This window comes from Phytophthora ramorum (genome assembly GCF_020800215.1).
Source record: "Phytophthora ramorum isolate Pr-102 chromosome Unknown Phyram_PR-102_s0006, whole genome shotgun sequence".
NCBI lineage: Eukaryota > Oomycota > Peronosporomycetes > Peronosporales > Peronosporaceae > Phytophthora > Phytophthora ramorum.
Window position 1 is genome coordinate 3051713 of NW_027150652.1, and position 23615 is coordinate 3075327.

At 51.9% G+C, this 23615-nt stretch overlaps 3 protein-coding genes across 3 annotated transcripts; all 3 read left to right on the forward strand.

Annotated features, from left to right (window-relative positions):
• Nucleotides 1-8140: 8140 nt before the first annotated feature.
• On the forward strand, nt 8141-9278 carry KRP23_7814 (uncharacterized protein; the record flags this gene model as incomplete). The annotated part of the gene is made up of 3 exons (XM_067893175.1): nt 8141-8563; nt 8626-8988; nt 9063-9278. The coding sequence occupies 3 exons, from the start codon at nt 8141-8143 to the stop codon at nt 9276-9278; spliced, it is 1002 nt and encodes a 333-aa protein (XP_067744984.1).
• An 8950-nt stretch (nt 9279-18228) lies between these two features.
• KRP23_7815 (uncharacterized protein) lies at nt 18229-18756 on the forward strand (the record flags this gene model as incomplete). Its single annotated transcript, XM_067893178.1, has 1 exon — nt 18229-18756. One exon carries the CDS (start codon nt 18229-18231, stop codon nt 18754-18756), a length of 528 nt encoding a protein of 175 aa, XP_067744985.1.
• A 3243-nt stretch (nt 18757-21999) lies between these two features.
• Nucleotides 22000-23510, forward strand: KRP23_7816 (Protein FYV10; the record flags this gene model as incomplete). Its single annotated transcript, XM_067893179.1, has 2 exons — nt 22000-22438; nt 22513-23510. 2 exons carry the CDS (start codon nt 22000-22002, stop codon nt 23508-23510), a joined length of 1437 nt encoding a protein of 478 aa, XP_067744986.1.
• Nucleotides 23511-23615: the final 105 nt, after the last annotated feature.

Below are 23615 nucleotides of genomic sequence, written 5' to 3' on the forward strand. Positions count from 1 at the left end.
AAATAACCCACACATGCATGTCTGCATCACTATGCTTTGCATGTTTCACCAAGCGGCGGGAGCCAGTACACTGGAATCCGCAACACTTGCAAAAGAGTAACACTCAACGTGACTAATTCAATGCACATGCCTGCAATGCATGCCTTCTATACGTGCCGTGCACGAGAAGGAAAGCATCAGCCTAAAAACCCTTTTGACCCAGCCAAAGGGCTTGCAGGCCGATTCCTATCTGTCATAGAGAACGAGTGACTCTGTCAGTCCTAGACTCAAAGTACAAATGTCAACGTTTTCTCGCGCGAGGTCACGTTGCTTCTAAGACTTTTGCCGTAGAACCACACAGTGCTCTTGAGCACTTAGGATACGAAGACTGGAAGTTGAGTCGCTTAGACAGAAGGAGAAAATGATCACCAGAGGCGATCGTGTATTGAGCTTCTGTGACTGTGAACTCTGGAGGAAAGCCTTGCCATGTTGGTTGTCTCCCTCGCCGTCTGCTACGAATGAGAGACGGATACGCTAACAAGATGGCGAGGGTGGTGGAGGACCTCCGAAAGTCGGACAATTCGCAAAAAAGACGTCGCTCAGAACGAAACAAGGGAATGGGTCGCTGCTTGTTGCTTATCGATGTCGAGCAGCAGCTCAGAGCCTAATTGTAAGCACATAATCTTCAACTTCCTCTATCAAGTGGCTGTCTTCATCTAATTCTTGGTCCATGATACGGCGTTACATGCTTTTGGGAATTCGGTAGGTCTCTGGACCTGCACGCAGAGGAAGCCTAAGTAGTGACTGCGAGCCAGGCACACCGTCAGCCACGGATACGTTGCGAGGTGATTTGGCCGTGAGGTCTACCAGCAAAGAGGTAAACTTCGCAACGGTGGATCACTCGATCTTCGCGGTGACAGCAGCACCGAATGGAGGATATATCACACGAAGCGCTTATATCACACGAAGCGCTTACCAGGTGGGTGGATCGTCGACTGGAATACGAAGAGATCATGAAGGCGAGCTGTGAGTCTTCCGGGGGGGGAGACCCAAGGCGATGATGCGGTCTATCCGCAACTCTATTGACGACAGTTTTCTTGTAATGCTGTGCGCGACGAAATGGGACAGGACGAAAAAGAAACTCGCCGATGAATTCATCTGGGACTGGATCATGAAAACAGTGCAGACCTTCAAAAACAACATGATCCCCGATGTCGACGAGCTCTTTCAGGGACAGCTCGTGATGTCCGACCAAGAGCAATGTTGAAGCGAGAGTGATGGGCTACTTTCATCTCTGCAACACGATTGTCAAGAACAATGGATTGACGGCTCTTTTTGCAGAGGAGGGAGGTGTGAAGAAGAAAAATGAAAAGTTATATTCCAGAAGAATTAAGGAAAAGAGCGAAGAACGAAATTGACTTTCAGGTACCCGCTGCGAAGTCAACAGTGTCGGTGTTGTTTCAGACTGTGAGCAAGAAAGCTTTGGAGCTCGACAGAGAGATCAAGGCTACAAACGACGCCTTGTGTCACAGGAACCGAAGCCGACAACTTCATCACACCAACCTAAGCGTGCGAGATTCGCGTCGAACGCTGAAAAAATTCGCAATGCACATCGTGAGGTAACAAATCGGCGTATATTTCGAACCGACTTGGAGCCGCCACGTCCAGGACTAAAGGTTGGGTGCTGGACCTGTGGAGGCCAACGCAAGCAAGCCGACTACTCGAACACATTCGAAGACAGTTTTCCGACAGCACGCAAGCAGAAACCTGGGGGGGGGGGGGGGGGGGGGGGGGGGGGGCGTCGAGATAAAACAAATTAGAGAGTGTGTCTTCCCGACCAACCCGGCCAACCTCGGGTACTGCGTGTTTGTGGTGCTGTGTATGTTCAGTATTGTCCAGATTCGGGAGCGGAGATTTCGTGCGTTAGCTCGACGACTTTGAACAAGATTGGCGAGGAACGAGTGAAATACGAAGTGGTGAAGTTAAAAGAAACTGTCGAGTGCGAGCTACCAGCAGAGAAGAAAACATGGGCATGTGAGCAGACAAAACTGCGATTGTCGCTCATGATAGCCGCAGGCCCTGCCAATATTCAAAAACCTGTTGAGTGCTTAACATCGTCCACGCCCAGCCCAATCAAGACGAGTCCAAGCCCGGTAAACCCTGTCGGTGGACCCCCATGCGTTTCGTGGTGGAAATGCTGAAACGAGGTCTTTGCGTCACGGAAACCCTATCGCTCAAGGACATCGCAAGGATAATGGGGGTCGACCGTCGAGTATTTGGCCGCATGGAGCAGGACATATTGGGTAGACTACAAACTGCAGTTGTAGACTACTGGTTTTCTCGCGACGAAGCTGCACCTCAGAAGCTCATTGATTTGCTCGACGGCGCAGAGACCTCAGTAGATATTGCTATGTTTATTTTGACGCATCCGGAACTGACCGACGCTATCATCCGGGCCTCCCAGCGTGTCACGGTTCGTGTTCTCGTTGATCGGGCACAAGTCACCGAGAAAAGTGCAGCTATGATAAAAAAACTGCTTGAAAACGGGGTCAACGTATATCACGCAGGCCCCAGACTCATGCACTGGAAGGTAGCGATTATCGATGGAACCGTGTTGACGATGGGAAGCTGCAATTGGAGTGTGGGGGGAATGACGTTGAATTGGGAACATACTGTTGTATTGCGTGGTCCTATTGTTGGAGCACACGCCGTTGAGTTTGACGAACACATGTGGTCTTTTGCCGTGCAAAACAACTGGCAAGTTGAGATAGATAGCCGCGGTAATTTTCATCTGTAGCGTCAAGCGATGGTGCAGTCAGCAGTGCCGCAGCGGGTACTCCGAGCTGGCAGTTTGGTTTACAAGGCACGGGCAACTACAGCGCGGTTGCCTTCGATGGAGCCCGCCACGGAGAGATCTTTGAGAGGCGCACGGGTCAGGCGCATCTTGATCCCTATCAAGCGTGAGTTCGAGCTGCTTCCATGGGCCTCGAAGAATTCTGCTAGCTTCGTGTACTTTGGGGAAACCCTAGACGAAACGATGTATCACCCGGGAGAGGAGGACGACGACGAGGAAGAAACGAAAATGAACCCCCCGGGAGAGCAGGACGAGAACGTTGTTGATGTGTAGGATGTGGTTGAACGTGACGTGTTTGACCGTGGTGGGTGCACGTGCTTCTTCATCAAGAACCAAGTGAACGCGTCGCAATTGGTGGAGGAGATCTTCGCCAGCAAATTGTCCAGATATTTTGTGTCAACATCCGCTGCATCGCGGATGTTGACACAAAATATCAGGACAATGATGTAAGAACTCTTCGAGCTTACAGCGAGGTTTGGTTTCAAATTAGGTATAGCGAAGTCGAGCCTCTCCAAACGCGAGGTCAAGTGGTGCGACAGAGTCATCAATGGTGAAGGCGTCAAGCATGACCCTGAACGGATAGCTACCAATTACATTCCTATGTCAGAAAAAGTAAAAATACTGAAGAGTACCGGTATCTTACCACATATCCAGAAATATCCATTAAATATCCAACTATATCCATTAAATATCCATAAATATCCTGGTGTCTCAAATTCAGAGCGGTTTCGCGGTCCAGATCCATTAAATATCCATAAATATCCCGATGTCTCAAATTCAGAGCGGTTTCGCGCGGTCCAGATCCATTAAATATCCAGAAATATCAGTAAAAATCCAGAAAAAGACCGCTGTTTCAAATTCAAAGCGGTTTTGCGACAAATTGAGAGCTTTTGTTTACCAAACCTGTAAAAAGAAATATGCTATGGCAAATATTTTTGCCAAAACCTCAGGAAAAAAATGCCACCAAACATTTGTTTCCACAGGTTTGACAAACTTCCGCTCTGAATTTGTCGACCTCATCAAGTCTTACAGCGAATTTACATACAAAACGGACTTATCAAATAAAAACGAACGTAGTGATAAAAAACGAACTTATCCAGTGGAGCGCGAGTTGCTCGACATTTGACTTTCCGAGCCAAACAAACAGCAACGTGGAGGATTGGAGATGATTATGCGTCGGTTTATGCCTCGGTCTACCGACATTTGCTTTCGTCCAGAATGGTAAGAAGGACATCAAGGCCATCTGCGAGGAGCACCCGGGCTGGAAGCCACAAACGGTCGCGCATTACTACAGCATGTACGAGCGGGGGGAGAGCTTGCAGCCCAGGTGTGGCATTGTGGTGCCGATCGAGCTGGCTAGTCAGCCGGCTCGTCTACCGGCACCCGTAATGCAGTACACGCGCCCTGCACGAAACGTCACGTCAGTGAAGGAGGACACCTGGTTTTCTCGAGACGCCGACGCCGAGGACAAGATCGTGCACGACCTTGGCTTGGCCGCCAGACCACGGGGTTCGCTGGACATCTGCAATATCTCCATAACGAACGATCGCATTGGGGAAGCCATACTGAAGGCACTTGCAGAAGGCTGCGTCGTTCGCATGATCATCAACGAACAAAGCGCGCTCCAGACCAAAACCTTGTCGTGGCTACACAAGTTTCAGGACGTCGGATCCCTGTCAAGACTGGGCGCGTGCCCAGCTTCATGGTCCACCACAAGTGGACCATCGTCAACAACGAGTTTACCCTAGGAGGCTCGGGCAACTACAGCGCGGTCGCGTTCGATGGAGCCCGCCACGCAGAGACATTTGAGACGCGCACGGCTCAGGCGCACCTTGATGCGATCAAACGCGAGTTCGAGCAGCTCTGGGATGAAGGACGGGTGCTTCAATGGGCGTCAAAGAATTCTGCTTGCTTCGTGTACTTTGGGGGGGGGGAATGGATATGTCCACCGGAAATCTGTACTGAAAAGTGTAGGTCCGGTATCATTCTGGCGTATGCTCCGGTACCAGTATCACGACAGTTGCACTGTGAACTGGCGTGCGTGGTCATAAGAAGAACGGAAATATATTGTCAGCCGTAAGTTATGAATCTCTAAAATTGAAAATCCGGAGGGGGGGGGGGGGGGGGATATTTGAGTGGCTCTACACATCCAAAAAGGGGGGAAGTATAAAGCTCAGCGGAAGCCGCACCAGGAAGGTAGTTCACTCTACGCAGTGAATATGGTACGTCGCGCACTTCTCTGGCTAGTGTGTGTTGACTCTAACGTCTACCTCATGTATGGACGTGCAACGATGCAGCCTCTGACGCATGACGTGGAGCCACGAAGTCTAAGGGGCCCTTGGCATCACGATCCACGCCGCCTGCGATCCTGACTGCCAAGCGAAGATGGCGAGAGCGACTCAATGGTAGAGAATCACGGACCAGATGACTCTGCTGACAGCGATGTGCCCCCCACGCAACCAAGTGAAGCAGCTCAAAAGCAGACAGATAACCGAGTGATCACGGAGACAACACAATCGCGCATCAGCTTCGAGCAATGGCCGTCCAATCAGGAAGTAACGGGTGGCGTGTGTAGCATACCAGATCTTCATACGCAACGTAAAGCAGACCGGTCGAAGTGTCCTCCAGGACGCGCTAAAACGCGCAGGGCTTTTGCCAACGCGCGGGCGAGTATTAAGCATTCGGCCAGCGCAGAAGATGATTCAGCGTCGCAGAGGGAGGCTTCCAGTCTACAAAGATCCGGAGAAGAAGACGAAAGTATTGCTGGCGATTGGGACGGCATTCCGTTTATGCTTGCGCAGGAGGAGATATCGGCGGAGCTACATGATCTCTCGGACGTTGCCTCAGATGCCGGTGTGGAATCAGAGGATAGAATCGTACCGGACATCCAGCAACCCGGTACAATACCATCCAAAATTGTACCCAACGTCATACCGAATCAAATGGATAAGCTTTCTGGAAGCGAGTGTGATTTTGGAGACAACGGACGAGCAGGAAGCGACAGTGGAGAGGACGACGCAATTGCTGTGCTTGAGGCGTCACGCGGGCGTGTGGTGGAAGACGAAGGGGCCTTTATGACCGGGTTTGAACGCATTTTTGACGGCTGGGACGAGTTGTTTTTACCGCGTTATTGAACCATAGCAAGAGAACATGGCAGTTGATGTAAAAAAGGACCTCATACAGTGCGAAACTGCGAAACAAGAAGTTGGCGGAGTGTGGAGTTCCAGACAATGACCCCCAGTTGCTACCTGCATCATTTCCGTATTACTCAGTTACACTCCTGTGCACACATGGAATCCAGCATCCGAAGAAGGGCATGGGCAAGCGTCAAAGAAGAATCATTTGTTTCCTGGCATGTGAGGCTAAGGTAAAGGCCCTGGCTCGTCGTGACGAAGAAGGAGTGTGGAAGGTGAACGTCTCTTGGGAAGGAGCGCACAATCATCTCCGCAGCAAGGAGCTGTACGGGTACTATTCAGAAAATCGCAGAATTACTGATCCTGAAATGCTACTTCGCGTAAGCTCCATGAAGAAAGCAGGATCTTCTGCTAAAGGCATTTTGCAGCACCTGCGTGAAGAAACCGGTAAGATACAATTGCTATTCTATTCAATATTAGTGAATCTAACACTTCTTTTGACATGTTTCTTAATTGGAAAAAGCGTGGAGCCACGAGACGTCCACAACTTGATAGCTTTACAGCAGCGTCAACGTCGTGGAGGGAAGACGGATGAAGCACGTACGCTCGAGTTACTGCGTGAGTTCTGTGAACGAGACGGCAACTCGGCAACATTATCCGTCAGCAACTCATCGGGGCTTGTACATGCGGTGTGCTTCCAGACAGCAAGTCAGAAACGACTTTTCAAAGCTTTTCCTGAGGTTGTTCTCGTCGATTCTACTCACGGCACGAACAAGAATTATTACAAGCTGTTTAGTTTGCTCGTGGACGACGTATTCGGAAAGGTACACACCGCTGTTGGGATATTCATATTTTGTACCGGAAGAACCGGATTCCGTACCAGATTCTGTATAAGGAGTTGTAAACGTTTCCGTAACTGCATGCAGGGCCAATATGTTCATCACGCTCTCGTGGAGAGCGAATCCAAGGCGAATTTGTCGTACTGAATGAAGAACTTCAAGGAGACGAACCCATCTTGGGTCAACATTCGCGTTTTGGTCACCGATAAGGACTTTAAGGAAAAGGACGTGTTGGCCGACGCATTTCCGGAAGCTCAACAGCTACTCTGTCAGTTCCACGTTATCGACTACCTTCGGAAACAGGTAATTGTCCGTAATGATCTGATGTTCGTAAGAGGATGCTAATACATGGCGAACTTGTTCTACAGGTTGAAAGGAGATGTAATCGCAGGTCCGACGAAAAGAAGGAGGTGGTGGCAGCTCTACAGTTGATGATGAAATCAAAGAGTTCCCAGGCGTACGCAGAGTACAAAGCAGACATGATGGTATCGCTGGGGGGCGACACAAAGGATCCTTTCGTGCAGTATTTCGATGTTAACTGGGAATGCTGCAAACCTGAGTGGGTTGACTATCGCCGCGACAATTTGCCGCACTTGAATAATCACACAAACAATCGAATCGAGAGTGGCTGGGGTAAAATCAAACAAACAGTTAATCGCGAAGACGCTATCGACGAGTTGATCGGCACATTGATCATGCTGCAAGAATGGGCCCAAGAGAGATACATGAAGGAATTTAAACGCTTGGGAACTCGCCAGACTCCCGATGCAGTGGACGCTGCCGATCCAGAGCTATTGACACTTGCTGTCGAGTTGAGCCCGCACGCGTATCGACTCGTCCGAGATCAGTACAAGTTTGCTACGGGTGCAGATGCCCAGTACGAAGTCGAGATCGATGAACCACAAGCAAAACTGCGCAACCAGGATCACGGCGAGCACGACCTGCACGTGGTGAATATGGAGGTTCGCATCCAGTGTATATATGTGTATCCGGTACCGTTTTGTACAAGATATCCGGTATCGTTTTGTATGAAAGTTTAACTACCGTGCTATGCTTGTTGTAGACATTCCAGTGCAGCTGTGCGTTCATGCACACGTTGCTGTTGCCGTGTAGGCATGTCATACATTTCCGCTTTAGCAAGGGGTATGAGTCAGCGATTCCCCCGCCAAAATTTTACACAGCACGATGGTCACTGTTTTCACCTGAAAACGACATATCTACTGGACACATAGACATTGAAGGATCTCTCCGTACACAAGAAACCCAATCCTGCCCCGACCAGAGATCAAAAATACAGCGAAGCGCGCGTGGTGTGCCAGCAACTCCAAGGGTTAATGGCGGAACAAAGCGCAGCAGACTTCAAGTCGACGTTCAAGCTGCTTCAGACGGTTCAGGAGGTGTGCAGATCTGGGGAGGTGCGGAAGCTTGCCGACGCCATAGCAGTGCTCAACGACCAGGCATTTCAAAGCCAACCGAAGCGGCTACGCCAGGGTAACTGCAACGGCGTGTCAAATCTCGATACCAAGACTGAAGAATCTCGCATCAAAACGAAACAGATGAAGTTTTCGCCAGCGCCACAGAGAGCGCAAGCTGCAAGACGCAAAGTGAACAAGGCTCAAAAGGCGCTATCTCTACAGCGCGTTAGACGGCGCGCGAAGTTGATGGCGTTGGGAAAGACGAAGAGACTGCCTACTCTGGATGAAGTGCAAGTGATTCTTTTTTCTCAGCGATATTCATTTGAGCTCGCGGCAAAGATGGTAAGTGCGGGCCTTCGCATTCTAACACTGCTTTATCTAATTTGTTGGCTGCAAATGTACAGGTCGACCTTCTTCCTATGAAGGAAATAGAGGTCTGCTCAAAGCACACCATTCAGAGGATGAATGTTGGACAGCCGCTGCCAAACCCTGAGAGTATTCCAATGCGAGATGCATGCGCAGCAGCAATTGCAGATATAGACATTCTTGTTGCTGGGGAATCGAGTCCATCAGTCTATCTAGCCCGCTGGGATGCGATCGGCTACGCGACTCTGGAGCAGTTGGAGGCAATGTTATCGGTTATTGATGCAAGGGCAGTAATGATTAAACTTCAGAGGGTGGTGCAGTGGATCGAAAAGCTTGACATTATCAAGTTTGGCCAGAAGCCCCCCTTCAACGACTGTGTTTGGTTCTCCAAGGTGTGTAAGGTTCATCCGGTATGATATTGTGTTGTCCGGTACTAATTTTCTATTGTTATACCGGGTATGTGTTCGCCGTGTAGGACCAGTTCAAGGACATTGTGGCGAATATGACTCTCAACAAGTACACCATATCTGGCGAAGACATTTGCGGAGTTAATCTCCTTTCGTTTCGAGAGAAGGAGTGGCTCAACTCATGGTGCATGCTGGCTGGACAGATATTTTTGTCAAGACACTATGTTTCCAAACCAGTGGGAACTAGTGGGAGTGATCGGGCCAGACTGGTATCCATTCACTGATCTACCAAGACAGAGGAAATGTGCCGCTTCCAACGGTGCCTTCCATGTAGCGGTTGAGTGTCAAATTGGCGTTGTCAATCCCGAAGGGTTCCATTGGCTGGCGTTTTTCATCGACTTGACGAGCAATCCAGTCAAGTGTACACTGTTTGACCCGCAGCAGTTGGAGCCACATTACACAGGTTTGGAGAAGGCTGTGAGAGATGCAATCATTTGGCAGCTTGGTGGCCAGTGTCAGGTCGTTCAATTTGAGCGATGGATCGAGTGCAAGCAAAAAGGTGGTCACTCGTGTGGAAACTGGTGTCTATTCTTCTTAGAATCAATGTTGAGTGGCCACAAGTGGGATGAAGCGTGCTACGACATGGAGCAGTTTTACCGTCTACGTTACGTGCGGTACTGTGCGTGTGACGCTGAGGGGGACCAGAGTTAAGGACACAGAAACAACGAGGAAGTTCAATTCTTGCTTGGCATATAGCGCTCGCACTGATCGTCGATTAAGCTTCTGGGTATTTTCATGAACCTATCAGATACTTAAAAATAACTTTTGGTACACCATGTTCAGAATCCGGTATGATATCCTGCCACTTGTACCGTATGCATACCGTACAGACTTTTCAGAATTTAGATAAGACGTGATGGTAAACTACGGTTCTGTCACCCATCAACTACTAAAAAATACCACTATCCTCGTCATTTTCTTTCATACGGTTCTTCAGCGCTATCGATAAACATATGACTGTTTACGATAGGGTTAGGAATGTCCGGCATATTATTTTTTTTCTCCGGTGGATTTATCACCGTCCACTTTGGGGAAACCCTAGACGAAACGATGCACCACTCGGGAGAGGAGGAGGAGGACGAGGAAGAAATGAAAATGAACTCCCCGGGAGAGCAGGACGAGAACGTTGTTGATGTGTAAGATGTGGTTGAACGTGACGTGTTTGACCGTGGTGAGTGCACGTGCTTCTTCATCAAGAGAAACTCCCAGCCAGCCCACCAGTCGCCAACCACACCAAGACTCCCTGTAATGGGTCTGCTTAGACCCACTACTTAAGCTTACACGTGTGCGCACGTGTATGAGGAAGCGTAGGAGTATTTAACTTAAGTTCAGTATACTTGTATCCACAAGTATACTTAAACTAAGACAAAGGGACCGAACGAAAGCTTTGGTGCTAAATGAGAACTGTATTGATTGTAAATGGGGTTTCCTCCTAAAACTGATATTTCTAATGAGAGGTTCTGCCATTGGATGACTGGCAGAACCCCTATCTATTGAATGACTCTCATTGGTAGAAAGGTGTTACTTTCTACCAGTCATATGCCTTTTGCTATGAATGTGGACCACCCTGTGGTGGTCACCTCAATGTATGCCTTAGTGCATGTTGCACTAAGGTAGGAGGTGAACCGAATGTGTAGCCCCGCTACACCATCCCCCCGTTAGGATTTGACGTGCCGGTCTCGACACGTCAATCCGTATTTTCTTCGGGAGAACACGTGCTCATTCCCAATGAGCACCCCAACGACGTCTTCGTCCAAGACGCCGGCCGCTTCGGCAACAGCAAGTGCTGTCGTCGCCTCCAAGGCGACGACGGCCGCTGCCTCAGCCACGACCGCTACTGGCATCGCCTCGACGGCGATGCCGACAAGCGCGGCAACAGAGAGTCACCTCTCTGTTGCTGGATACCACTCGAGATGGCATGAGAAACATGCCATCCGAAACAAGACAGGCAAGATCATTGCTGTCGAAACCGGAGTGGGCATATACTCTCCGGGTGGAGAGGGAGTTCCCCTCGACTACGGAAGCGAAGTCGAGGAGGGGGAACTCGAAGGAGACAAGGACACCTTGTCTCCGGGCCACACTGACCCCAATGTGGGTCTACGTCGTCCACGCGAGGACGACTCGAACGCTTCGGGCTCGAAGCGTTCGCGCAGCGGCAGTGGAACACCGCTCGCTGCCGCTGGAGCCTTAACGACTCCGCGGGATGGAGATGACTCCACTCCATCCGCTGTTGTTGCGGCCTCGCGCACTGAGCCAGTGCGCGAGCCGTGGATGCCGTCTCAGTCTGAGATTGGCAGCCGATTCGGTGCGACCGCGCCACCGAATCTATACGCGCTGTATTCGTGCAACGCCATCGTTGACGATGACGTCGCGAAGCGATTGCACTTTGATCCGCTGACGAATCAAAGGCGCGACTACTACATCGGGCTCTTCCATGAGCTCCGATGGTTTGCGAGCAAGAAGACTTCTCGCAGAAGCAAAGTGCCCGAGTGGCAGGCACTTTGTCAAAGTTGGAGTGCCTTTGTTGAAAACTTCAACAAGAACCCCGCTGGCTATCGCGACCGGATTAGCCAGGCGCGGGAGCGCTACGAGAAGTTCTCGAAGCGTGGTAAAATTGAACGACTGCACCATGGTGCAGTCGGTATTGGACTTCCTTGCGCAGTGCCTTATGACACTGCTTGTGAGTACTGCTACCCTGGAGCAGTACGCATCACCGAGCGGGACGTCAACGGGTACACGTCCATGTGTGTACCTGACGACCTCAAGACCCTGCGCGCCAGTTTTCAGGCGCAGGCGTCTTCTAGTGCTGCGGATAATCGCAGCACTTATCCGAGTGCTGTAGGCGACTACAGCGCTCGCCCAAGTTTTACGCCCTTCGGCGGAGGTGGTGGTGGCGGCCTTTGTACGCCGTCACCATTTCCGGAATGTCCTCCATCAGGACATTCCGTGATTCCCACGTATCGTGTTGGGGAGGAAATCCTCTCCAACGAATACGAAAATGAACCAGACCTCGGGTCTGGTTCCGATGACCAACAATTCGCTGGACGATCCAGCGAGTTGCCCCGCGTGCGTCTCGCAACGGGGGTGGGGTGGGGGGGGTGGGGGGGGGGGGGGGTGGGGGGCGGGAAGACGCCCCGGGTTTGGTCAACCAAACTTTGAGTCTCGCTTGGAGGCTGTTGAGCGTCTCCAAGCGTCGCAGTTCGCTGCTCTGCGTCAGGAGCTGAGCTTGTTGAAGGCTCAGCTCGCGGAGGTTGCGCAGACGACCTCGAACGTAAAGGTCGAGGTGGGGACGAGGCTCTCTGGCGCCTTGAAGCGCGTCGCCGCGCTCGAGAGCGCTTTGGCGAGTCACCAGACGTAGGTGACTCGTGCTGCACGTACGGCTTCAGTCGCCCAACGTAAAACGTTGGGTGCAAGCGCATGCTGGACGGTATGTCCAGTGTGTACGCGTTGCCATGCTTCGCCAACACGGTGAATGGCCCAATGAAGCGCGGAGCAAGCTTGCTTGCTCCGAAATCGGAAACTGCATGTTTAGCTAGGTTCTGCGTAGCTAACAGAACTAATGAACCAATTTTAAATTCATTTGTGTTTCCTCTGCCGGTGTTATCGGCGTTCAGCTTCTGTCGATCGACAGAAGCTGCTATCGCGTCCTGGACAAACCGAATTACGACTTGTCGGCGCTGGACAAAGTCCATTGCATCCGAGCTGAACCCCTGGTTCAGTTCGTGCTCCTTGTTCGCAGCAGGCCCGGCCTGCGCGTGATGTTCGTTGTCGTTTAAAGTGTCTACGCCCGTCGTAGACACTGTCTTTTCGTCGCCATGACTGCGCGCAGTACGTGCGCGAGTCGTCACAGCTGATACATTGCTCGTATCAGCGTGCTTATCCGATATCCTCCCCCACTTAAGGAAGGAGCTACCGCACCGAGTACGCTCGGTACGCGTGGGTGCCTCATGGCATTCACGTAGAACGGTGTGTGTCCTGTCGAGACATGCACCGAGTTGTTGATGGCGAACTCCGCCATCGGCAAGCAGTCGCTCCATTGATGGAACGAGTGCGCGTAGCTCTTCATGGTGTCAACCAACACGCGGTTGACACGCTCTGTTTGTCCGTCGGTCTGCGGGTGATCCGCAGTCGACATAGACAACTGCGTTCCAAGAAGTATAAACACTTCTTGCCAGAATCGCGCTGTAAAGCGCGGATCCCGATCCGACACGATGTCGAGTGGCATACCATGGTGTCTAAACACCAGGTCAACAAACAGACATGCCGTCTGTTTGGCTGTCACCTCGGCTGGTACTGCAGCAAGATGCACCATCTTGCTGAAGCGGTCAACAAAGACCACAATACCAGTCCTCCGCTTGTTGTCTTGCGGAAGACCAAAAACAAAGTCCATTGAAATGGACTGCCAGCACTCCGACGGAGTCGGTAGTGATTGAAGCGGAGCCTGCGAGTTGGGCGCAGGCTTCACGCGCTGGCATACCTCGCAAGCACGAACGTACTTGCGTACCCACTTGTACTGGTGACTCCAATAGAAGTCACGCGTGAGAAGCAAATATGTCTTCTCACGGCCAGGATGTCCCGATGTCGGGGCATCGTGGTACTCGTACGTGATCTTGAGCTTCAGCTCATGATCATCCGGCACGACAATGCGATCTGCGTTGTCGTCGACTGCGCTGTAAAGCAGCAGACCGTTGTGTACACGATAACGGTGTACACGGGCACGAAGGTGTTTGGCCAGCTTCTGACGAGACTTGTCAGAAGGTGTGGAGAAGTACTCCAACAATTGCTTCGCATCCGCATCATGTGCGTATGCGGCCTTCACTTCGTCCAGCAAGGACGACGAGGGTGTAGTCGTCCTGACGACGCCAACTGCGTTGGCGTCGGCCTCTTGCACCGCATAATCTGGTCGACGCGAAAGCGCGTCGGCCACGACATTCAACCTTCCAGGTTTGTACTCAACCTGGAAGTTGTATTCAGCAAAGAATGACAGCCACCGTGCCATTCTTTGTGATATGTGCGGCGACTTGATCGCCGTACGCAACGATGCGTGGTCGGTGTAGACCACGAATGGTCTACTCCCAAGTAGATACACTCGAAACTTTGCGAGTGCATACTTCATGGCAAGGAGTTCCTTGTCATGTACCGGGTAATTGCGCTCAGCTGGCTTCAGCTAACGCGATTGGTAGTAAACCACACGATCACGACCTTCGTGATCGAGTTGCATCAGTGCGCATCCGATCGCGAAATCGGATGCATCGCACACAACGTGGAATGGGCGATCTTGGTCGGCCACCGCCAAGATCGGCGCCTCAGTCAAGCCCTGCTTGACTGCTTCGAAGGCCTGCTGACAATCAGCAGTCCATTCCCATGCAGCCTCTTTCTTTAAGAGCTGCGACAGCGGGCGAATCTTGCCCGCGTAGTTGCTCACGTACTTGCACAAGTACATGGCGAGTCCAAGGAACTGCCGCAGTTCCTTTACATTTGAAGGCGTAGGCCATTCATTGATCACTCTGACCTTTCCTGGGTCAGGGCGTACGCCGTTCTTCCCCACGAGACACCCAAGTACGGGTATCTCGGTCGCCCCGAAGATACACTTCTTCAGGTTCGCGTAGAGCTTGTGCTTTCGCATGAGCTCAAGCAACTTGCGGAGATGCTCTGTATGCATCTCCGCATCCGATTTCCCATTCACAGCCCGGCTGTGAATGAACACATCATCGAAATAGCTCGGTGCAAAGTCGCGCACCGAGCGCAACAAGTGCGTGACGCACCTGTTGAACGTCGCTGGGGCGTTCTTCAGCCCCTGCGGCATTACGAGCCACTCCCAGAGCATGCCGCTCGGAGTGCTTACCGCTGTGAGAGGGATATCACTCTCACGCATGAGGATCTGATAGAACCCGTCTCTCAGATCCAGAGTACTGAAGATAGTACTCGAGGTCATCGAATCGATGATCACATCTTTTCGAGGTATCGGCGTCTGCGCCGGTACCGTCGCATCGTTCAGCTTGTTGTACGCATGAACGATGCGCCACCCGCCCTGTGGTTTCTTCACACAGAACGTAGGCGCGCTGTGCGGGGACTTCGATTCCCGCACTTGTCCTGCCTTGCGACGACTTTCAAAGAAGTCGTCGATTGCCTTGACTTGCTCACGCGGCAGTGGCCACTGTCGCGTGACGCAGTACTTCGTTCCCGGCACGAGATCAATCTCGTGCTGAACACCCTTATCCTGCGGTAACTCCGCAGGAATGTCGTCCGGGAGTACATCCTTGTACTCACGCAAGACCTTGTAAAAGGGGCTCGCCTTGAGCGAGTCCCAGCCTTGCTCGTCGAAGCGTTCCTTCTTCGACTTCGCGCTGAGGGCGTCCGCGCCCTCAGAGATGAGCTGATTCAGCTCTTCTGCTTCACACGTCATCCTCTCGACGTCCGAGAGGATGCAGATCTGCTCGATGCGTCCATCGTGCAGTTCGCGAGCGAAACGCTTCCAGCTTGTGACTGGGAGCGACATCAACTCCGACGCTAACGTCGGAGGATTATCCAGCCTCATCTTCTTGTATTGGAGACCAATACTTGTACGCGTCAAGACACTCAATGTCTCGACGGTCGTCTCCAACTCCTGTGTCTGCCCGGCAGACACTGCTTGTAGCGTCTTGGTCCCTGACCGAGACTTGCGCAGCTTTGATCGCTTGCGCCGTTCACTTCTCGTGCGGAGCCCGGCTCCGCGAGTTTCTTCTTGTCCAGGCCCGGCCGTGGACAGTTGTTCCTTGTATTCGCCGGCGGGTTCTACCCGCGGGCGCACGCGTTCAAGCCCGGCTTGATCGCGCACCGCTTCGTCGTGCAGCCCGGCTGCACGCGAGCTCGCAAGCATTTCCGGTGCGGGACGTTTGCAACCGTCCGCACTGCTTGCAGCGTCGGCTCCCAGAGCCGACGCGTCTTTTTCACCTCTACGCCTAACGGCGGAGTGTCTTTCGACAAATTGTGTGTCGACATTACCTGTCGACACTACCGCGTCGTTCCGGACGCTTCGAGACCCTCTCGAATCGGATTGAACCAGGCCCTGCTGATTCGGTTCACATCTTCTTCCAACGACTCTCGCAGTCGTTGGCGTTCGCTTGGGGTGATCGGAGACAGCCGCATTCCGCGCTGTCTCTAGTGGAGGGCCGCATGCACCACGTGGTGCATGTGCTGCTCCCGAAGCGCACGATCGTGCGCTTCGTCCAGTCGATCACCGGATCATGCCGTGCAAGCCACGGCATGCCCAACACCATATCGAACTTATCGTCCAGTTTCAGGACGATAAGCTCGTCGACGAACTCCTTCTCTTGATACGAGAAGCGTACGCGTACGATACGCTTCTCGGTTCTAACAACGACACCCGTTGCTAGTCTCACTTCCAATAGACTTCGAGGTGTTTTCACCTCCTCGAAGTCAAGCCTTGGAAGGCTCTGCAGTCGAACAAAGTTGTTCGACGCACCACAGTCCACTAGAGCACGAAGAGACTTCTCTCTCTTCGAGCTTACCTTCAGGATGACAAGGTTCGGCTTGTCATCTTGCTTCTTGCAGTGAGATTGACTCTCACTGGGGGCAGCGATCTTCATTGCAGCGTGTTCGATGTCGACACGCTCGATCGCATCACCAGCAGGGCGCCCCGCGCCTGCTGGTCCCTTTAGTTTTTTGATTGCCCGTGACGATACCCAGTATCGCCACGACGGCTCCTCGCCGCGTGCACAGGTGCTGTGCACTCGCGGGCATAGTGACCGATGTTTCCGCAGCGGAAACAACGCACATTCGTTGATCCACGACGCTGCTGGGAACCAGCAGCGGTCGCACTCGAGAGGTCCATTGGTTCGGGACCTCCCGACGGCCTTACCACCGGTCGTGGCATTAGCCGTGGGGCGTTCACATGCAGTTTAGCCTGCCGCAGGCTAAACTCTTCTTGCATTGCGAGCGCAATTACAGCCTCGAGAGTATTTGGATACTCTCGGAAGAGATAGGTCTTCACAGGCCCATCTCTAAGGCCCTTCATGAACGTGACGACCTTTGTCGCCTCGTCAATCGGGTTGGTCACGATATTCGAGACCAAGTACCGTGCTCTTTGGGCGTAAGCATGCACGTCATGCTTGCCCTGTTGCAGATCGAGGAACTCCGCCCTCGATCGGAACTCATTCTGCGGGGGCTCAAACGCTAGTTTGAGCTCCTCCTTGAACTCTTCGTACGTGCTAAAGCACGTAGGGTCTGTGAGTCGGCGTCCGTACGCCCAACTCCTCGCTCGTCCGCCAAGACATGACATGGCGAACGCAACCTTCGACAACGGGTCGACGATACGTCGAGCCGCAATGGCAGTGTCGACCTCGACAAGCCAACGGAGGAGAGGTTCGCCCTCTCTTCCAACGTAACTGCTTACGTGGAGTTTCAATGACTCCACGCGCAGTGTGGCCGATGGCGACACCGAAGTTCGAGCAGTGGTTTCACGCTGTTCCTTCACGATGAAACCTAGAGCAACGCCGTGTTGCTCCGTCGGCGATAGCGTTCGCAACATCGTTGCTACCGCCGCTTCCCCAATGACTGTTGACAGTCGTTGGAGGGCCTCCCACTCTGGTTCCGACAGGTGGGGGCAGTCTGCACGCGCAACATGCGTTGCAGACGTGTTTGGGCTACCCACGGACATGTTACTGCCCGAGGGCAGGTTCTCAGCCCCGCGTTCGTATTCCATACGAACGTGTTAGTCGGTCGTTGGACGGACTACAAAGTGCTACCAGGTGTAATGGGTCTGCTTAGACCCACTACTTAAGCTTACACGTGTGCGCACGTGTATGAGGAAGCGTAGGTGTATTTAACTTAAGTTCAGTATACTTGTATCCACAAGTATACTTAAACTAAGACAAAGGGACCGAACGAAAGCTTTGGTGCTAAATGAGAACTGTATTGATTGTAAATGGGGTTTCCTCCTAAAACTGATATTTCTAATGAGAGGTTCTGTCATTGGATGGCTGGCAGAACCCCTATCTATTGAATGTCTCTCATTGGTAGAAAGGTGTTACTTTCTACCAGTCATATGCTTTGGACTATGAATGTGGGCCACCTTGTGGAGTGGTCACCTGAATGTATTCCTTAGTGCATGTTGCACTAAGGTAGGAGGTGAACCGAATGTGTAGCCCCGCTACACTCCCCGCCGCACTCAGCATGAACCGCTATCCCCTCGCACCCAGGCCGCTGAGCGACAGCCTCGTGGGTCTTGTGCACCCGCGCGCACCCACAGGCCGCCACCAGGACGACGGCCCGGGTCTCGCTACGCCTTTTCAGGCGGCAGTTAGTCCGTACACATCCATACAAATCGAGGTTCCTCGCGCGCCGATCCACGACCACTACAGTGCTGCCGGGGACGCTCTGCTCTCATTAACTGGCGTCGAAGTCGGTGGATCAACGGCAGAGAAGCCGCATTCGATCTCGAGAACCGAGATGAAGCTCCAAAGGATTGAGTCCGTGGCCCCTGTCGTGATGACTGCCCGTGCGAAGCTGAGTATGACGACAACAGAGTTTACGTTGCGGCACGCGTTTCCTCATTTGGAAAAGCCCATCTGTGGACGCAACAGTGAAGATGGTCGTGGCCTTCTATACGAACGCATGCTAGGCAAGCGTCTCGATTTCAACTTCTCGCTGAACTTTCTTATCGATGAGGACAGTGACCGAAGCACACAATTCGCTGGTTAGCAAAAAACACTGATATACGACGCTATCACATCACGCGCACTCAATGAGAGTGTGTTGTACTGGGTCCGCGCGGTGCACAATAGTCAAGTTGATTATGGTTCACTCGATACGTGAGGGGATGACCTCGGAGCAAGAAGTAGCGAAAACAAATTGTTATGACTTGAATGTGGAGCACTACCGACAAGCAATAGAGTTTCCGCAAGCAAAACCAAACATTTCGAGGTGGTATAGTGCCTCATAATTGCGATCCCACACGTCGCCTTCCACATGCGACTCTGCTCCTGGACAAGCCGCGCCCGCTCAACGAGCCTAGGACGACCGAGTTGTCCGCGGTCAGCCGCAGCAACTCACACATCTCCACGCGCACGGGATATTTTATCAGGCACGGGCTCAGGTCTTGGACTCGGCCTGCTGCACGAACAGGACGTGCGCGGAGACGACAAGAAGAACAATGGCCGACATGGTGGCAGCATCAACAGCATTGGGTTCTGAAGAAGAAGTGTCGTTGGTGAGGGCAGCACCGCGCTTTAGAACTGCAGCTTCCGCGGCACATGATCTAAGGCGGTCAGCGGTGAGGGGACTAATCCAGCAGGTTTTGTAGCGGGGCTACACATTCGGTTCACCTCCTACCTTAGTGCAACATGCACTAAGGAATACATTCAGGTGACCACTCCACAGGGTGGCCCACATTCATAGTCCAAAGCATATGACTGGTAGAAAGTAACACCTTTCTACCAATGAGAGTCATTCAATAGATAGGGGTTCTGCCAGCCATCCAATGGCAGAACCTCTCATTAGAAATATCAGTTTTAGGAGGAAACCCCATTTACAATCAATACAGTTCTCATTTGGCACCAAAGCTATCGTTCGGTTCCTTTGTCTTAGTTTAAGTATACTTGTGGATACAAGTATACTGAACTTAAGTTAAATACACCTACGCTTCCTCATACGCGTGCGCGCACGTGTAAGATAAAGTAGTGGGTCTAAGCAGACCCATTACAGGTTTATTCTGGGGTGTTGAAACAAAATCCCGGGTGAAATTCGTCGGGTGGAGATGGTGGCGTGGCGATCTTCGAAGGTGAAGTCGCTCAGATGGTTAGATGATCGACGGAACTATTGACTAGTCGATGAACAGTAGTTCGATATCACGGTAGTATTATTAAAATAGTAATACAGAAGTAGGGAATCGAATTACTAGTCCACATCATGTTACTACTGGTAGTAGTTGAGATAAGTGCTAGTACTGGCGAGCCCTGGTGCTAACTCAGTACTCCAGTGGTGATTGAATCACGCGCTCACTAAAGTGTGTGAAAACACGAATCAATCGGGGGGGGGGGGGGGGGGGGGGGGTAACAGGGGTATGCAGAGAGAGAGAGAGAGAGAGAGAGAGAGAGAGAGAGAGAAGAACTAGGAGGAGAGACTTGCGTCGAGATTCACTGAGTTCATTGAGGCACGGATAAATCGGAGCTCACAAAACCCGTCAGCGAAAACAATCGCGCGCATCTTACATGCGCAGCGCGCTCCAGTCAATAAATCAGTTGACTGGTTTGATTTGCCCTTTGCTTGCCTCCACCTTTTCTTCCAGTTCCCCAATCGTTTTGCTGGATTTCGAGCTATCCAACCCTTCATTTTGCCCCACACGAGCTCAATGGATTGTAGTTTTGGTGATAAGGAGTCGTGTTGTACACGTGGTGGCCATACATAATGGCGATAGCAACAGCGATGTAGAAAGGAGGTGGCTTATGTGTTCGGACCAATTCCAACAGTTGGAGCTTACCGTGGGAAACACCTCCACAAAATTAGAGCTAGACTTGTGCGTATACGATAATGTTAATAGCATTCGTACCATAAGTTTGAAGCCATTCCAATATCTTTGACGTGTTGAGGAAACTAGGCAAATATTACTCTAATGGTGTGCAGCTTCATCCATGTAGATATTACATGGTCCGTGTAATTTGTTGAGCTGCTGGCACATGTCAGTGATCCAATGCTTGAACTGGGGAGCATCAAAATTTCCGTGATAGTCACCCGCGCTCCCCTTCCGACTTGCTGCCCAGCTCTCAAATGACTCAACGAAGTGGCCACGCATGGCACTTCATCTCTGACAATTCAAAATGCCTGCAGCGATAATACAAATTATACGGTTAAGTGTTAGAACTCATATAGTTTAAGTGTTAGGACTTTATATAAGCAACCTAAAATCCAACAACGGTACCTGGAGCCCTTTCCACTAGCTGCATAGCGCTTTCAATCTCTACGTAGCGACGTTGTACCACGGATATGGTTGACATTCACGTAGGATTCATCTAAAAAGACTTCAGGCCTGATAGGATTGTTGTTACGATCCCGATTACTTTTTGTTGTAGGTAGGTCGCTCGATACGCCACATTCTGCACAGAGTCGGCGAGGTAATTGCGACTTTCGCCCTTGATGTAGATTTCGTAGCCAAGATGTCGTAAAAGCCGGTTCATTGAACGCGGAGAGATCATAATAGTTGTGCACCGAAGAACTTCATCACTTTTAATAATCATATGTGCAATAACTGACTGTCGTTCCTTATAGCACTTTTCAATGTACGGGTTGATGGCAGGTGAGACGTCCTCGGATGCATAGCTCTGCGGGCGCCCTCGATTCTCCTCAACTGATGCCTGCATTAATAGTTATCACAGCTTATTGATATGTATCGTTAAGGTAAGTCAATCACTCAAACCTCCGCAGGTCGAGAGCTTTCGCGGTCCTGATACGCCTTCCAGACGCGTCCTACTGTGGCCTCTGGCGTCCCAATACACTGAAGAACCATTCTGCGCGTTCGCCCTGACGCCTCGGGTTCTCCTTGCCGCTGATTTTGAAGAATTTGTATGCGCTTAAAATCATATCCCGCTCAGCATCACTTAGTCGTTTACCTCTTACCATTCTTCTTGTGGATGGCAGCGTATAAAACTAACTGCAGTCGCTAGTGCTGACGCCCTGCATCATTTTGCGGGTCGTTACAGCTCCATATGTCTAATATTAGATGAGCAATGACAGCAAATGTGCTCGTGTTACAATTCCTGGTATCAACTTTTTTGGCCAGTATTAATAACACAGGAATGATTGTAGGGTTGTAAACGAATGATGGATAGGGTTTATGTGTTCGTGTTTAGGGTGCTCCGTAGGGTGTAGGGTTTAGTGTGCCCCGTCCTTTGATTGGCCCGTTTTCACAGTCTCGTGCAGGAAGCCCCACACACAGCCGCCGCCCGCAACATGGAGCTCGCCTGCCCGCTCGTGCGCGTGCCCTTTGAAGAGGCCAGCAGGAGCTTTCGCCTGTACCACAAGCAGATGACGCGCGAGCTGGCGCAGGCCACGGCGCAGATCGAGGCGCTGGACGACGGCCAGCAGCCGGGCCACCGCCTGGACGTGGACGCCGCCATCGACAAGCTCGCGGAGCTGGCGCAGAAGCTTCGAGAGCTCAAGCAGAGCGCCAAAAGTAAGGTGCTCGAGCAGCAGACCGATCTGGAGAGCTGTGCCTCGCGCGCGCGATACCTCGAAACGCTGGAAGAGGCAAAGATCGGGGGTGACCCCTCAGTGCCCAGCCGCCACGAGCACCACGCTGAAGAACATGCCATGAACGACCGGCTAATTGCCGACTACTTGCTCCGTCGAGGGTACCTCGAGAGCGCCAAGATTATCGAAGACACCAAAGGTTGAACTTGGTGCATCTGAAAAAAGGGCGCGAGGTCCTCACTGTTGTCTGCTGTTGCCCCCCCCTCCATTTAGATATCGCTCACTTGGTGGATCATGAACTTCACGCACAGTGCCAAGCCGTACTGAAAGACCTACGCGGCCATCAAACGACTTCAGCAATTGCATGGTGCTCGCAGAATGGTTCGAGGCTGCGACGACTGCAGTCGACCTTGGAGTTTCACCTGCGGCTGCAGGATTTTATTGAGTTTGTGCGTTCTCGCAAGCTGCTAGAGGCTGTCCAGTACGCGCGCACGTATCTTACGCCGCTAGCGCTGCAGCCGGAGAAGCAGGAGCGTCGTGATGCTGCGATTGGCGAAGTTCAGATAGCCATGGCTACACTGGCTTTTGAATCGCCAGAAAAGTGTGGCATCGAGGCGTACGAAAAGGTGTTTGCGGTGGACCGATGGCTGGGCCTGGAGAAGATGTTTCGCAGGGCTTTTAGCGAGGTCTACGGGATGCACGAGCCGCCGTCGTTGTGCATCGCATTGCACGCTGGGTTGTCGACTCTGAACACACGAGCGTGCCACCTCACCCGAGATGCCATTTCGAAGCCAAGGCTTGCAAACAGTGAAAATCGAGGCAAAAGACAGCGTCGAGAAGGCAGAGAAGCCAGCGACGATGCAGTCGATGACAGTGGGAATGAGAGCGATGCGGTGTGGTTAAAGCCTAGCACGTCAATCGAAGCGGCAACGAAGAGTAACAAGACCACCACTAACTCTCCTGGCACCAAGAAGCGCAAATACGCACGGATGGACTCTACAGTCCCTATCTGCCCGGTATGCAGCGAAATGGGCAGCCAGCTGTGTGCAGGACTGCCATTCGCATACCATCCACACTCGCGTCTCGTGTGCCGCGTAACGCAGAGCGTTATGGACGAGCATAACCCGCCTCTTGTTCTCCCCAACGGCCGTGTGTACAGCAAGCGAGGCATTGAGCTCCTTACACAGCGAAGCTCAGACGGCACGATCAAATGCGTGGATACCCACGACGTATTCTCACAAACCGACGTGAAGCCCGTCTACATCCTCTGAACTCAGTCCCCTACAGAGGGAATCACTCCACTACTGACAAATACACTCCTTCAGCAAGCATCGGATTAATCGCGTGGTAAGTACAAAAAATGCTCTCCGATGTGC